The sequence below is a fragment of the Coenobita brevimanus genome, chromosome 97 (assembly GCF_032717465.1).
Source record: "Coenobita brevimanus isolate Jiangsu-jjx chromosome 97, ASM3271746v2, whole genome shotgun sequence".
Lineage (NCBI taxonomy): Eukaryota > Metazoa > Arthropoda > Malacostraca > Decapoda > Coenobitidae > Coenobita > Coenobita brevimanus.
Window position 1 is genome coordinate 13,367,822 of NC_137050.1, and position 13,377 is coordinate 13,381,198.

General features: G+C 41.5%; 1 protein-coding gene across 1 annotated transcript in view; it reads left to right on the forward strand.

Annotated features, from left to right (window-relative positions):
* Positions 1–13,377, forward strand: part of LOC145413828 (extracellular matrix organizing protein FRAS1-like) — a 596,816-nt gene that overhangs the window by 254,026 nt on the left and 329,413 nt on the right. Inside the window, exons 25-26 of the mRNA XM_080283490.1 lie at positions 4,261–4,382; positions 4,482–4,649. Of these exons, the coding sequence (XP_080139616.1) occupies positions 4,261–4,382; positions 4,482–4,649 (290 nt within the window). The remainder of the gene's footprint in view (positions 1–4,260; positions 4,383–4,481; positions 4,650–13,377) is intronic.

Sequence of the window (13,377 nt, forward strand, 5' to 3'; positions counted from 1 at the left end):
TATCTCCGACTGGGGTAAAAATAATATGGTTGTCTTTAATGCATCTAAGACTCAGTTCTTACTCCTATCAACCCGACAAAATCTTCCACAGGTATACCCACTAATGTTTAATAATATTTAGCTTAATCCTGCATCATCCTTGAACATGCTTGGGGTTTCATTTACTCGGGACTTATCTTGGAAAGATCATATTACATCTCTTGTAAAATCTGCTTCCAAGAGATTGGGTGTGCTAAGCCGACTCCGCTCTTTCTTTACCCCTGCACAATTGTTGACTCTATACAGGGGTTTTATCCACCCCTGTGTGGAGTACAACTCTCATGTGTGGGGAGGCTCCCCACATACAGCTCTTCTCAATAGGGTGGAGTCAAAGGCTTTTTGTCTCATTAACTCTCCTCTTCTCACTGACTCCCTTCAACCTCTGTCTCTTCGCCGCACTGTTGCATCTTTATCTCTTTTCTATCGCTACTTTAATGGTCACTGCTCCTCTGAACTGTCTGCTTGCATTCCTCCACCTCTACGACGGGCGCGTAGCACCCGTCTGGCAGCAAACTCTCATCCCTTTTCTGTCCAACTCTCTAATGCAAGAGTTAACCGTTACTCCCAGTCTTTCATTTATACAACAGGTCAGCTCTGGAACTGTCTCCCTCTGTCTGTATTTCCTGCTGCCTATGATCTCCAGTTTTTCAAACGCAGTGTGTCCAGGCATCTCAAAATGATCGGATCTTGAATTTGGCTCTCTATTGTATTTTGTTTTTCTCTTGGAGGGAACTGTTACTGCGGGCTCATGGCCTTTGGTTCCTTCTTCCTTGCATAAAAATATATATATATATATATATATATATATATATATATATATATATATATACAGTATATATATATATATATATATATATATATATATATATATATGTCATCAGCCATTGGAATTCAGCATATGAACAAAATTCTCCCCTAAGCTTCTTCATGAATTCCTTGACTAAGCCAGTCTATTCCAAGTTTTGCCAGCAGATTTCTGTTCCTCATCTTTCCACTTCCTGCTTGGCTTTTTCTGCTACGCTCACCTCCATTTCTGTTGTTTTACAGCTTCCATAATGTCTTTGACTTTAATCTGCTCCCTCAGCCAAGTTGATCTCTTCCTATCTCTCAAAGATATTCCCAGGAATTGATGGAGTGTGTGGTGAAATGCTGAAGCATGGGGGAGAGATATCTGTAGAATGGATGTGGAAGATGTGCAGATTGGTCTGGGTGGAAGGAAGAGTCCTGGAGGATTGGTAGTCAGGTATAATTATTCCCTTGTACAAAGGGAAAGGGGGAAAAGAAGTGTGTGGTAATCATAGGGGCATTTGTCTTTTTAGTGTAATAGGAATAGTATATGTTAAGATACTTACTGACAGAGTTAGGGAAATAACAGAGGAATTAGTTGGGGAAGACCAGGGATGTTTTAGGAAGGGAAGAGGTTATGTAGATCAGATATGCATTCTTAGATCTGTAGTGGAAAAGTTTCTAAAGAAGGGAAAGAAGTTGTATGTAGCCTTCATGGATTTGGAGAAAGCATATGACAGGGTGGATAGACAAGGATTGTGGAAAGTATTAAGAATATATGGAGTAGATGGGAAGTTGTTAAATGCCGTGTAAAGTATGTATGAGGGTGCTAAGGCTGCAGTGCATGTGGATAATGAACTGAATGAATATTTCTATTTGAAGGTTGGGTTGAAACAGGGATGTGTCATGTCTCCATGGTTGTTCAATCTGTACATAGATGGGGTTATAAAAGAGATACAAGGTAGGGCATTGGATGTTAGAGTGGCCTAATGAGAGAGGGCAGTGTTTGGAAACTCCCTGTGCTGTTGTTTGCAGATGATACTGTGTTTTTTTTCAGTGAAGACGAAAGGGAGCTGCAAGGCTTGGAGGATGAGTTCGGGAGAGTGTGTAAGAAACAGAATCTAAAGATGAATATAGGGAAGAGTAAAGTTATGGTCTTTGAGAGAAGTGAAGCTAGTGAATGTACAGTGAGTTGGGATGAGGAGGAAATGGAGAATGTGAGTACATTTAAGTACTTGGGTAGTTTGATGAGTAAGGATGAAAGTATGGAGGATGAGGTGCCTGAAAGGGTACAGCAGGGAAGAAAGGTTGCAGGATCCTTGAAAGCAGTGATAAGAAACAGAGAGGTGAGCATGGAAGTGATAAAATTACTACATGACAGTATTGTGATACCAACTCTAACCTATTGAAGTGAAGCTTGGACCTTGTTGGAGGGACACAAGTCAAGAGTGAGAGCAGTGGAATTGAGTTATTTGAGAGGAGCATGTAGAGTCACATATATAGACAGACTGACAAATGAGGAAGTGAAGCAGCGTTATGGTGTGGATGGATGATAGGAAGCGTTAGGAGAAACACACTGAGGTGGTTTGGCCATGTGGAGAGATCGAAGAATGAGAGACTGACGAGGAGAGTGTATGTGAGTGAGGTGGAGGTGGAGAGAGGGAGGGGGAGGCCAAGGATGAGATGGATGGATGGAGTGGAGAGGTATATGAGAGAGGGTGTGTGTGAATTGGGAGCAGGGCAATGAAATGGCAGGGGACAAGGCAATGTGGAGGTGATTGTTTGTGGCCACCCCATGTGGGAATAAGGCATCTGGCAATAGGTAGAGACATTTGCATTGCTCTCTGAGAATGAATCAGTTGGTTTTCCGACGATTTTTGTCAGTTTCTGGGTTCTCACAACCGTATGTCACTACTGGGACTATACATTCATCATATGCTTTCTTTTCATATATGCTAGCAAGTTACTTTTCTTAATGGCTCTTTGTGTACTGAAAGCTTTTCATCCAATTTGTAATGCATCTTTTTATTTCATTTTCATGGTCTTCCATTGGTTTTAGTATTTGCCCCAAGTAATTGCACTCCTCAATCTCTTCAAGAATTTCTTTGTTTTTTTATATTGTCCTTTGGTGTATCTAGATTAAACACTAGTTTTGCTCCAGTTTGTCTTTAGACCTACTCTGAGACTTTCTCTATTTAGGTCATTTAACGTTTCCTGGAATATCTCTGTTACTGTCATTCTGAGACTAGGCCAGTGTCATCTACAACACCTAAAGGGTTTTTTCTTCATCTATGTTTACTCCATTATTCTCGCAATGTAGCTTTCTTAAAATTCTTTCAAGGCATACTGTTAATAATTTTGGTGAAACTGTCTCCCTAATGCATACCTTTCTCAGTCTTAATTTTTTTTTTAGTCTCTGTGCAACTTAACTGTAGCAGTTCTCTCTCTCTCTCTCTCTCTCTCTCTCTCTCTCTATGTTTTTGAGCAGTTTTAGAATGTTCTTGATTACTCCTTGTTCCCATAGTGAATTTATACTTGCTAGGTGCTGAGTTGTAAGTCTTTTCAAAATTGACAAAACCAAAGCACAATGGTTTATTATAGTCTGTAGTTTTCTCAGTTAGCTGACTAACTGTGTGTAGATGATCAGTAGTCGTATACCCACTTTACTCATGAGGTTGATTTTCTTCCAGATTTGTTGATAATCTGTTTCTAAAAAGTTTAGTGATGAGTTTGTAAATAACTAATAATAAGCTTATAGGTGGACAGTTACTAAGATTTTTTGAGTGGCCTTTCGTGTAAAGTAAAATAACTGTTGGATTACACCATTATTTTTGTTTTCCTTAATACATTGAGTAAATAAGTGGATGAGCCTGTTTTCAACTTCATCTCCTGCATCCGACAATAAATGTATTATTATTCCATCTTGGGGCCTTCCCTCTTTTCGTACTTTTAATAGTAATGTTTACATCATCTGGTGTTACCTCTGGTATTTCACTTGTGTCAGCTGAAAAGTTAGCTATTGGTACTATTGTTTTTAATGCATACAGTACTTTATAAAATTCCTCAACTCGCTTCACCGTCTTCTCTCTTCTTTCTGCATTTAATGACTTCACCATTTTTGTTTTTCAGTGATATAATTTGTAGCTTTCCTAATGCCATTTTGCTTTGGACCTGTTTCTGACTTTTTCCTTTTTATATGACGTCTTTGGTCTGATCCATGTTTCTTTTCTTTTTTTTCATTTTGTAATTAGTTCATACTTTATTGCTAATACTGTGGTAGGATAATGATCAAGATCGTTTATGTGCCACTATATGTAATCATTTATAGTTAAAAATGTGTCATAGTGTCTCATGACTTCTTTATTAATATACAATCTGATCATTGATGAAAGCATATTTATTTTCATAACAGTGTGTTTGTTTACATCCCTACAGATGATACCAAGACAGTGAGCAGTGAGCATCTCTACTTCACTGCTACTCACTCTTCAGACAATAATCTCATCTACACCCTTGTCTCAGAGCCTGTCTATGGTAGCTTGGTTCTCACACAGCCTGTAAATGCCTACACAACTACCCATGCTCCATCAGTGGCCCATGTCAACTCTAGTACCAGCACCCACAACTCATTAAGAAATTTCAGGAACCCACAACAGCCATTAGAAATCCAAACAACCCTCAGAGTCACTCATAAATTTAGCCAGGCAGATTTGGTTGCTGGTCGAGTGCATTATAAGTCAGATCAAGAAGTTGGGCCAAGGAATGTAACTGAGAATATCATCTTTAATGTCACTGACTCGCAGAATAATGTACTCGCTAACCAGGTAAGAAGCAAATAGCACAAGCTTAGTTCATTTCTTCAACTAATCCATTTTTACCCCATCAGATTCATTGGGCCCTGGGGCTAGGCTAGTCAGTCATGACATTTAAGGTGAGGGTGACCAACCATGCTTGCCCCTGAGTGATACTATATAAGAATCAGTCCCCAGCCACCCCTTGAATTCAAACCACTATGGATCCTACCTATTTGGTTGGAGCTCCTTGACCTATATTTTTTTTCTTTTAACACTTTACTCACACCTTCCACTTCTTTTATCTGCTCCAGGTTATACTTACATAGTTGTTTCTATACTGTCCTCTTGTACTCCTTCATTTTTCCTCTGTTGCTTCCTCTTAACTTCCTGTATCTTTGTTCATCTATCACATTTGCACCCTTGTTCTAAATAATTCTGTACTGTACTGTATTACTTAATAGTCAGACAAGCCACCTCCTGTTCCCCAGTAAGCTCAGATATCAAACACAGATTTTCTCATTAGCTCATCTCTGGTATGAAGAGGAGTTGATTGAGCATAAGGAATTGATGAAAAAATGTAAGTGTTGTTGTTGAGTAAACCAAGTCTGGCTGGCAGGCAGACAACTGCCCCTACAGGGCCTTTTCATGGAGGGAATCACATAAAAAATGTGAGTGTTGTTGTTGTGTAACCCCAGTCAGTCTGGCTGAGCATACCTATCAACTGCAGGCAAGCAACTGCTCCTATAGGGCCATTTTTGCAGTTAATCAGTGTTCCCTACAGCAAACAGAGTCTTACCACAGTGAGGTGCAGGGAAGAGTGTGGTGGTGTGGTTCCTTGGTGGATGCTGCTTTACATCACCCAGTTAACAGGGACACCAGAGTAGGTTCCATATCATCCTCTTATTTGAGTATGTGGTTACCACCCAGCATTGTAAATGGCATCGTGGGTTACAGGAAATCATTTGGGTTGCCATTCAGTGTGGATCCAACTGAAGGGGAAGGAGGAAGGATGGGAAATTACAAAGAGAGGTGGGCAGACACAGAAATTGAATGATAAAAGTTCTGAAAGTAGGCAACAGTACATCAAGTGAGTGGATGAGCTAACAGAAGTCTATCTATTTCTGTCTATCTATTGCCAGATGCCTTAATCCCATACGGGGTGGCCACAAACAAATCGCCCCCATGTCGCCCTGTCCCTCTCCATTTCATTGCCCTGCTCCCAGCTTACACCCCCCTCCCTCATATACTTCTCCACTCCATCCCTCCAACTCATCCTTGGGTGCCCCCTCCCTCTCTCCCCCTCCACCTCACTCACATGCACTCGCCTCATCAGTCTCTCACTCTCCATCCTCTCCACATGGCTAAACCGCCTCAATGTGTTTCTCTTAACGCTTCCTGTCACATCCCATCCATGACAAAATGCTCCTTCACATCCTCATTTGTCAGTCTGTCTCTCCATGTGACTCCACATGCTCCTCTTAGATAACTTATTTCCAATGCTCTCACTCTTGACTTCTATCCCTCAAACAAGGTCCAAGCTTCACTTCCATATGTTAGAGTTGGTATCACAAGACAGTCATGTAGTAACTTCTTCACTTCTATGCTCACTTCCCTGTTTCTTATCACTGCTTTCAAGAAACCTGCAACCTTTCTTCCTTGTTGTACCGTGTCAAGGACCTCATCCTCCAAACTTCCATCCTTACTCATCACACTACCCAAGTACTGAAATACACTTACATTTTCCATTTCCTCCTCATCCAGCCTCACTGTACATTCACTGACTTCACTTCTCTCGAAGACCATAACTTTACTCTTTCCTACATTCACCTTTAGATTCCGTTTCTTACACACTCTCCCAAACTCATCCACCAAGCCTTGCAGCTCCCCTTCGCCTTCACTTAACAACACAGTATCGTCTGCGAACAACAGTACAGGGAGTTTGCAAACACTGCCCTCTCTCATTAGGGCCGCTCCAACATCCATTGCCCTACCTTATATCTCTGTTATAACCCCATCCATATACAAATTGAACAGCCAACAGAAGTTTGGACACAATACAGGTATGCCCCAAGGTTTTGTTGAGTTTCCAAAGGTGGCTATTTAGTGACTCCCAGTAATTCTTAGCATCCTTTCCTGTGGAGCAAATGTGACCTCTCCCATGGCCAGTTACTCTGTTGCTGCTGGGCACTAGGGGCCATGACTTGGTAGCACTTGTCATCATGAGTTATAAGGAAGTATGAGCCCTTGCAGAACCTATTCAGGCATTTATTGCCAGGGAAAAGACATTCTGCCTGATTCATAATAGTAAACCTGCCTAGTGTGATTGCACCTGACTAGCATTGCTCAGCTGATCACTGGAAAGCTCAAGGTTCTTTTTGATGGCAATTATCATCATCATCGTGATTATCATATATATCTATCTATCTGTCTATTGCCAGATGCCTTAATCCCATAAGGGGTGGCCACAAACAAATCGCCTTGTCGCCCTGTCCCCCACTGTTTCACTGCCCTGCCCCCAGCTCACACCCCCCTCTCTTATATACGGTACCTCTCCACTCCGGCCCTCCATCTCATCCTTGGCCTCCCCCTTCCTCTCCCCCCCTCCACCTCACTCGCATACATTCTCCTCGTCATTCTCTCACTCTCCATCCTCTCCACATGGCCAAACCACCTCAGTGTGCTTCTCCTAATGCTTCCTATCACATCCATGTCCACACCACAACACCCCATCACTTCCTCTCCATGTGACTCCATATGCTCCTCTCAAATAACTTATTTCCACTGCTCTCACTCTTGACTTCTGTCCCCCCAACAAGGTCCAAGCTTCACTTTCATACAATAGAGTTGGTATCACAAAACTGTCATGTAGTAGCTTTTTCACTTCCATGCTCACTTCCCCATTTCTTATCACTACTTTCAAGGAACCAGCAGCCTTTCTTCCTTGCTGTACCCTTTCAAGCACTTCACCCTTTAAACTTTCATCCATACTCATCACACTACCCAAGTACTTAAATGCACTCACATTCTCCATTTCCTCTTCATCCAACCTCATTGTACATTCACTGACTTCACATCTCTCGAAGACCATAACTTTATTCTTCCCTACATTCACCTTTAGATTCCATTTCTTACACACTCTTTCAAACTCATTCACCAAGCCTTGCAGCTCCCCTTCGTCTTCACTTAACAATACAGTAATATCTGCAAACAACAGTACAGGGAGTTTCCAAACACTGGTGTCTCTCACTAGGGCTACTCCAACATCCACTGCCCTACCTTGTATCTCATTTATAACCCCATCCGTATACAGATTGAACAACCACAGAGACAGAACACAGCCCTGTTTCAATCCAACTTCCAAATAGAAAAATTCACTCAGTTAACCATCGAAACGCACTGCAGCCTTAGCACCATCATACATACACTTCACAGCATTCAACAACTCCCCGTTTACACCATATATTCTTAATAATTTCCACAATCCTTGTCTATCCACCCTGTCATATGCTATCTCCAAATCCATGACGGCTGCATACAACTTCTTTCCCTTCTTTAGCAACTTTTCCACTAAGGATATAAGAATGAATATCTGATCTACACAACCTCTTCCCTTCCTAAAACTTCCCTGTTCTTTTCCAACTAATTCCTCTCTTATTTCCCTAACTCTGTCAATAAGTATCCTACCATATTGTTTTCCTATTACACTAAGAAGACAAATGCCCCTATGATTACCACGTACTTCTTTTTCCCCATTTCCATTTTACAGGGGAATGATTATACCTGACTTCCAATCCTCCGGGACTCTACCTTCCTCCCAGGCCAATCTGCACACTTTCCACATCCATTCTATTACTCCCTCTCCCCCATACTTCAGCATTTCACCACACACTCCATCAATTCCTGGGCTTTCCCCATCTTAACTTTCTTCATTGCTTCCACAACTTCCATCCTACCGATTTCTTCCTCTTGTCTCACAGCCCTCCTTCTCCCAGCCATTCCTCAGCCACTTACACTCGCATTACTTTCATTCTCTATATTCAACAATTCATTGAAAGTGTTCTCTCCATCTGCACACTTTTAATCCCTTCTCCACCAGTAATCTACCATTTTTATCTCTTGCTCCTGAACTATTTTCTTTGGCACCTGGTCTAACTCTCTTTGTCTCCTTCCAGAACATTTTCTTACATTTCCTTCACTTTACACTCAAATTCCTTCCAAATTCCTCATCCACTCACTTCTCACTCTCTCTTACTAATCTTTTCACCTCTCTCTTCCCCTCTACATATAACTCTCTCTTCCATCTCTCAGCTTCTTCCATGCCCCTGTTTCTCATCCACCCACTATATGCTTTCTTCTTTTGTGCCACAGCCTTTCTCACCTCTTCATTCCACCATGCTGTTCCCTGCACCCACTTTTGTCTCCCCTTCACCCCACACACCACCTCATATGTTGTCAGATTTCTTCTGTGAATATCTTGTACACACCTTCCACATCCCCCATCTGCTCCAATCCACATTTACCCAATCTCTCCTCCACTTCTCTCTTATATTCTACCTGTTTCTATTCCTCTTGTAACCTTTCCATTCTCCTTGCATATACTACTTCCTCTCGTCCTTCCTTTCTTCTACTTCTCCATTTCAGTTGGACCTTTATTCACACCACCACCAAGTGGTGGTCAGAAGTCCACTCCCCCAACCTCTATACTCTCTTGCATCCATTACACACCTTCTCATCCTGTCATCCTCACCCACTTAATCAATCATTGCCATCCACTCATTCAGCTCACCACCCACCCTTCTCAACACTCGCCACGTATACCTGTGGATCATTTTGTGCCCGAAGAGGGTATTGGTTATCACCAACCCCCTCCTGGCACAAATGTCCACTAAAGCACTGCCATTCTCATCCATCTTTGCAGGCACACTCCACTTACCAACTACTCCATCCACCTTCACATTCCCTACTTTTCCATTCATATCTCCAATAAAAAACACACTCTCATTCCTTTCAAATTTTTCCATGCATGCATCCATATTGGTCCAGAACTCATCTCTCACTCTGCTTGCATGATCTTGTGCTGGCGCATACACGCACACAGTCGCCCACATTTGTTGTCAAACTTTCAATCTTACCCACACAATCCTTGAGCCAGCTGATTCATACTTTCTTATATCTTCCTCCCATCTGTAACTCAAAACGGTACACGCTCCATCTAGTGCCCTCTCATTCTCAACTACTCCCATGCATATACCCCATCCATACCTCCATTCTCTCACACTGTCACCCCACCATTTAGTTTCAGTTAATGCACATACATCCACTTTAGCACCTCAAACACCTGGACAATCTCTCTTTTTTTCACCTCATCATTTGCACCCCTTACATTCCATGTAGCTATCTGTACCATGTCCATTGTTCTGTCCTTAGTCGTCATCTTTTGGTCAATCCTGGTCCAAGGCTTCTTGTTCATATTTTAATTAGTTGTTTTCTGGGGAGGGGCACTAACCCTCCACCAACCCACTTGTTGTCACACGTGTTCGTTGGTTATAAGGTTACCACCCAGCACTGTAAATGCTTTCCTGGTTTACAGGGAATCATTTGGCCAGACAAAGTAAATATTTCTCTTAAAAGTATGAAAAGGGGGAAGGCCCCAGGAGAAGATGAAATAGTAGCAGATTTACTGCTGAATGCAGGAGTAGAAGTATAAAGTAGGTTTGCTCACTTATTTACTCAATGTACAAAGAAAGAAAATTTCCAAAACCTGATGTAATGCAATTGTTATTTTACTTTACAAAAAAGGTGACTCAAAAGATCTTAGTAACTATCGTCCCACTAGCTCATTATCAGTCATTTACAGATTCTTCACTAAAGCCCTGATGAACAGAATAACAACAAATTTGGAGGAAAACCAACTTTGTGAACAGGCAGGATTCCGAAGCAGGTATTTGACTGTTGATCATCTACACACGGTGAATCAGCTAATTGAGGAAGCTACAGAATATAATAAACCATTGTGCGTAGGTTTTGTTGATTATAAAAAAGGCTTTCGACTTAGTGGAGCACAAAGCAATTATAAATTCATTGCAACAACAAGGAGTGAATGAGAACATTGTAAAACTGCTTGGTAACATATATAAAGAGTGAAATGCTACAGTTAAATTACACAGGGACTCAGAAAAAAGATTGAGATAGGCATGCATCAGGGAAATACATACAGTCCCACCAAAATTACTTACAGCATGACTAGAAAGTATTTGCAGAAAGTTAGACTGTGTAAACAAAGGAGTGAACATAGATGGAGAAAAGCTAAACCATTTAAAATTTGCAGATGACATTGTCCTAATCTCAGAAACAGCCGAGACATTGCAAAAAATGTTAAATGACCTGAACAGAGAAAGTCTCAAAGTAGGGCTAATGATGAAATGGAGTAAAACTAATGTTTAATCCACAGACACCAAAGAGCTTCATCAGAATAAGCGATGAAATTCTTGAAGAAGTCGAGGAGTACAATTACTTGAGGCAAATACTAAAATTAACCAAAGATCATGATAGCTAAATAAAAAGATGCATTACACTTGGATGGAAAGCTTTCAGTAAACATTGAGATATTACGAAAAGTAGCTTGCCAGTTTGTATGAAACAAAAAGTATATTATGAATGTATAATTCCAGCTATGACGTATGGTTATGAGACCTGGAAACTGACAAAATCAATGGAAAATAAATTAATCCATTCTCAGGTTTCACTGGAAAGATCATTATTGGGAATATCTTTTAAGAGACAGGAAAAGATCAACTTGGGTGATAGAGCAGACTAAAGTCAAAGATGTTGTAGAAGTTACAAAATAACAGAGATGGAGTTCGGCAGGCCATATGGCAAGAATAAAGGATAACCGATGGAGGTAAGCCTGACTGACTGGACACCAAGAGATTGTAAGCTATCTGTCTATTGCCAGATGCCTTAATCCCCTAAGGGGTGGCCACAATCATATCGCCTACCTGTCGCCCTGTCCCCCGGCATTTCACAGCCCAGCTACCAGCTCACACACCCCTCCCTCATATACCTCTCCACACCATCCATCTGTCTCATCCTTGGCCTCCCCCTCCCTCTTCCCCCCTCCACCTCATTCACATACACTCTCCTTGTCAATCTCTCTCTCTCCATCCTCTCCACATGGCCAAACCACCTCAATGTGTTTCTCCTAATGCTTCCTATCACATCCACATCCACACCACAACACTCCTTCACTTCCTCATTTGTCAGTATGTCTCTGTATGTGACTGCACATGCACCTCTCAGATAACTCATTTCCATTGCTCTCACTCTTAACATCAGTCCCGTCAACAAGGTCCAAGCGTCCAAGTTCACTTCCATATGTTTGAGTTGGTATCGTAATACTACCATGTAGTAACTTTTTCACTTCCATCTTCACTTCCCTGTTTCTAATCACTGCTTTCAAGGAACCTGCAACCTTCCTTCCTTGTTATACCCTTTCAAGCACTTCACCCTCTAAACTTTTATCCTTACACATCACACTACTGAAGTACTTAAATGCACTCACATTTTCCATTTCCTCATCCAACCTCACTGTACTTTCACTGACTTCACTTCTCTCAAAGACCATAACTTTACTTTTCCCTACATTCACCTTTTGATTCCATTTCATACACACTCTCCCAAACTCATCCACCAAGCTTTGCAGCTACCGTTCTTGTTCATTTAACAACACAGTATCATCTGCTAACAACAGTACAGGGAGTTTCCAAACACTGCCCTCTCTCACTAGGGCCGTTCCAACATCCATTGCCCTACTTTGTATCTCTTTTATAACCCAGTCCATAGACACATTGAACAACCATGGAGACATGACACATCCCTGTTTCAATCCATCCATCCATCCATCATCCAATCCTACGTTGCCCCATGAGGAGTGTACGAGCCCGGGGCTAGGCATTTGGTCCTGACATTTAAGATGAGAGTGACCAGCCTCACTCTTCCCTGAGTGGCATTACATGAGCAATAAACCCCAACCATCCCTTGGATATAAACCTTCACCGGCTCAATCCGATTGGAGCACAATAATTACCCACTAAACCACCAGGCGCCAAAATTTGGTTATATGGTTAACACCCAGCGTAGTAAATGATTTTCTGGTGTACAGGAAACCATTTGGCTTGTCACTTAGTGTAGAGTCACCCATAGGCAGAAGGAAGAGGAAAGAGTGAAGGAATGAAAGACAGAAGAGGGAGTGTAAAGTCACCCGTAGGCAGAAGGATGAGGAAAGAATGAAGGAAAGAAAGAAGAAGATGGAAGGAAAGAAGGATGGAGGAGAGGACAGGGCAGACACCCGAGAGCAGCACTACATTGAGTGAGTGGATGGTGAGCGCCCCCACCTACCACAATCCAACCTTCAAATAGAAAAATTCATTTAGTTCACTATTCACATGCACTTCAGTATATATAAATATATATAGATAGATAGATAGATAAAACACCCTATCTATACACAACTGTATGTACAGTACACCTCCTAATTTTGGCATTGTTTTCAGGTCAGTCTGGCATATTTAGACATCAAAACACACACTGAAATATCCAAAGTAATGCTAAACACCAAGAAAAGCATGAAAAAAAAAAAAATGAAAACCAAAAAACACCCTACCCATACACTACTGGATGTACAGTACCCCTCCTAATTTTGGCACAGTTTTCAGGTCAATCTCCCATATTTAGACATCAAAATACACATAGGAATATC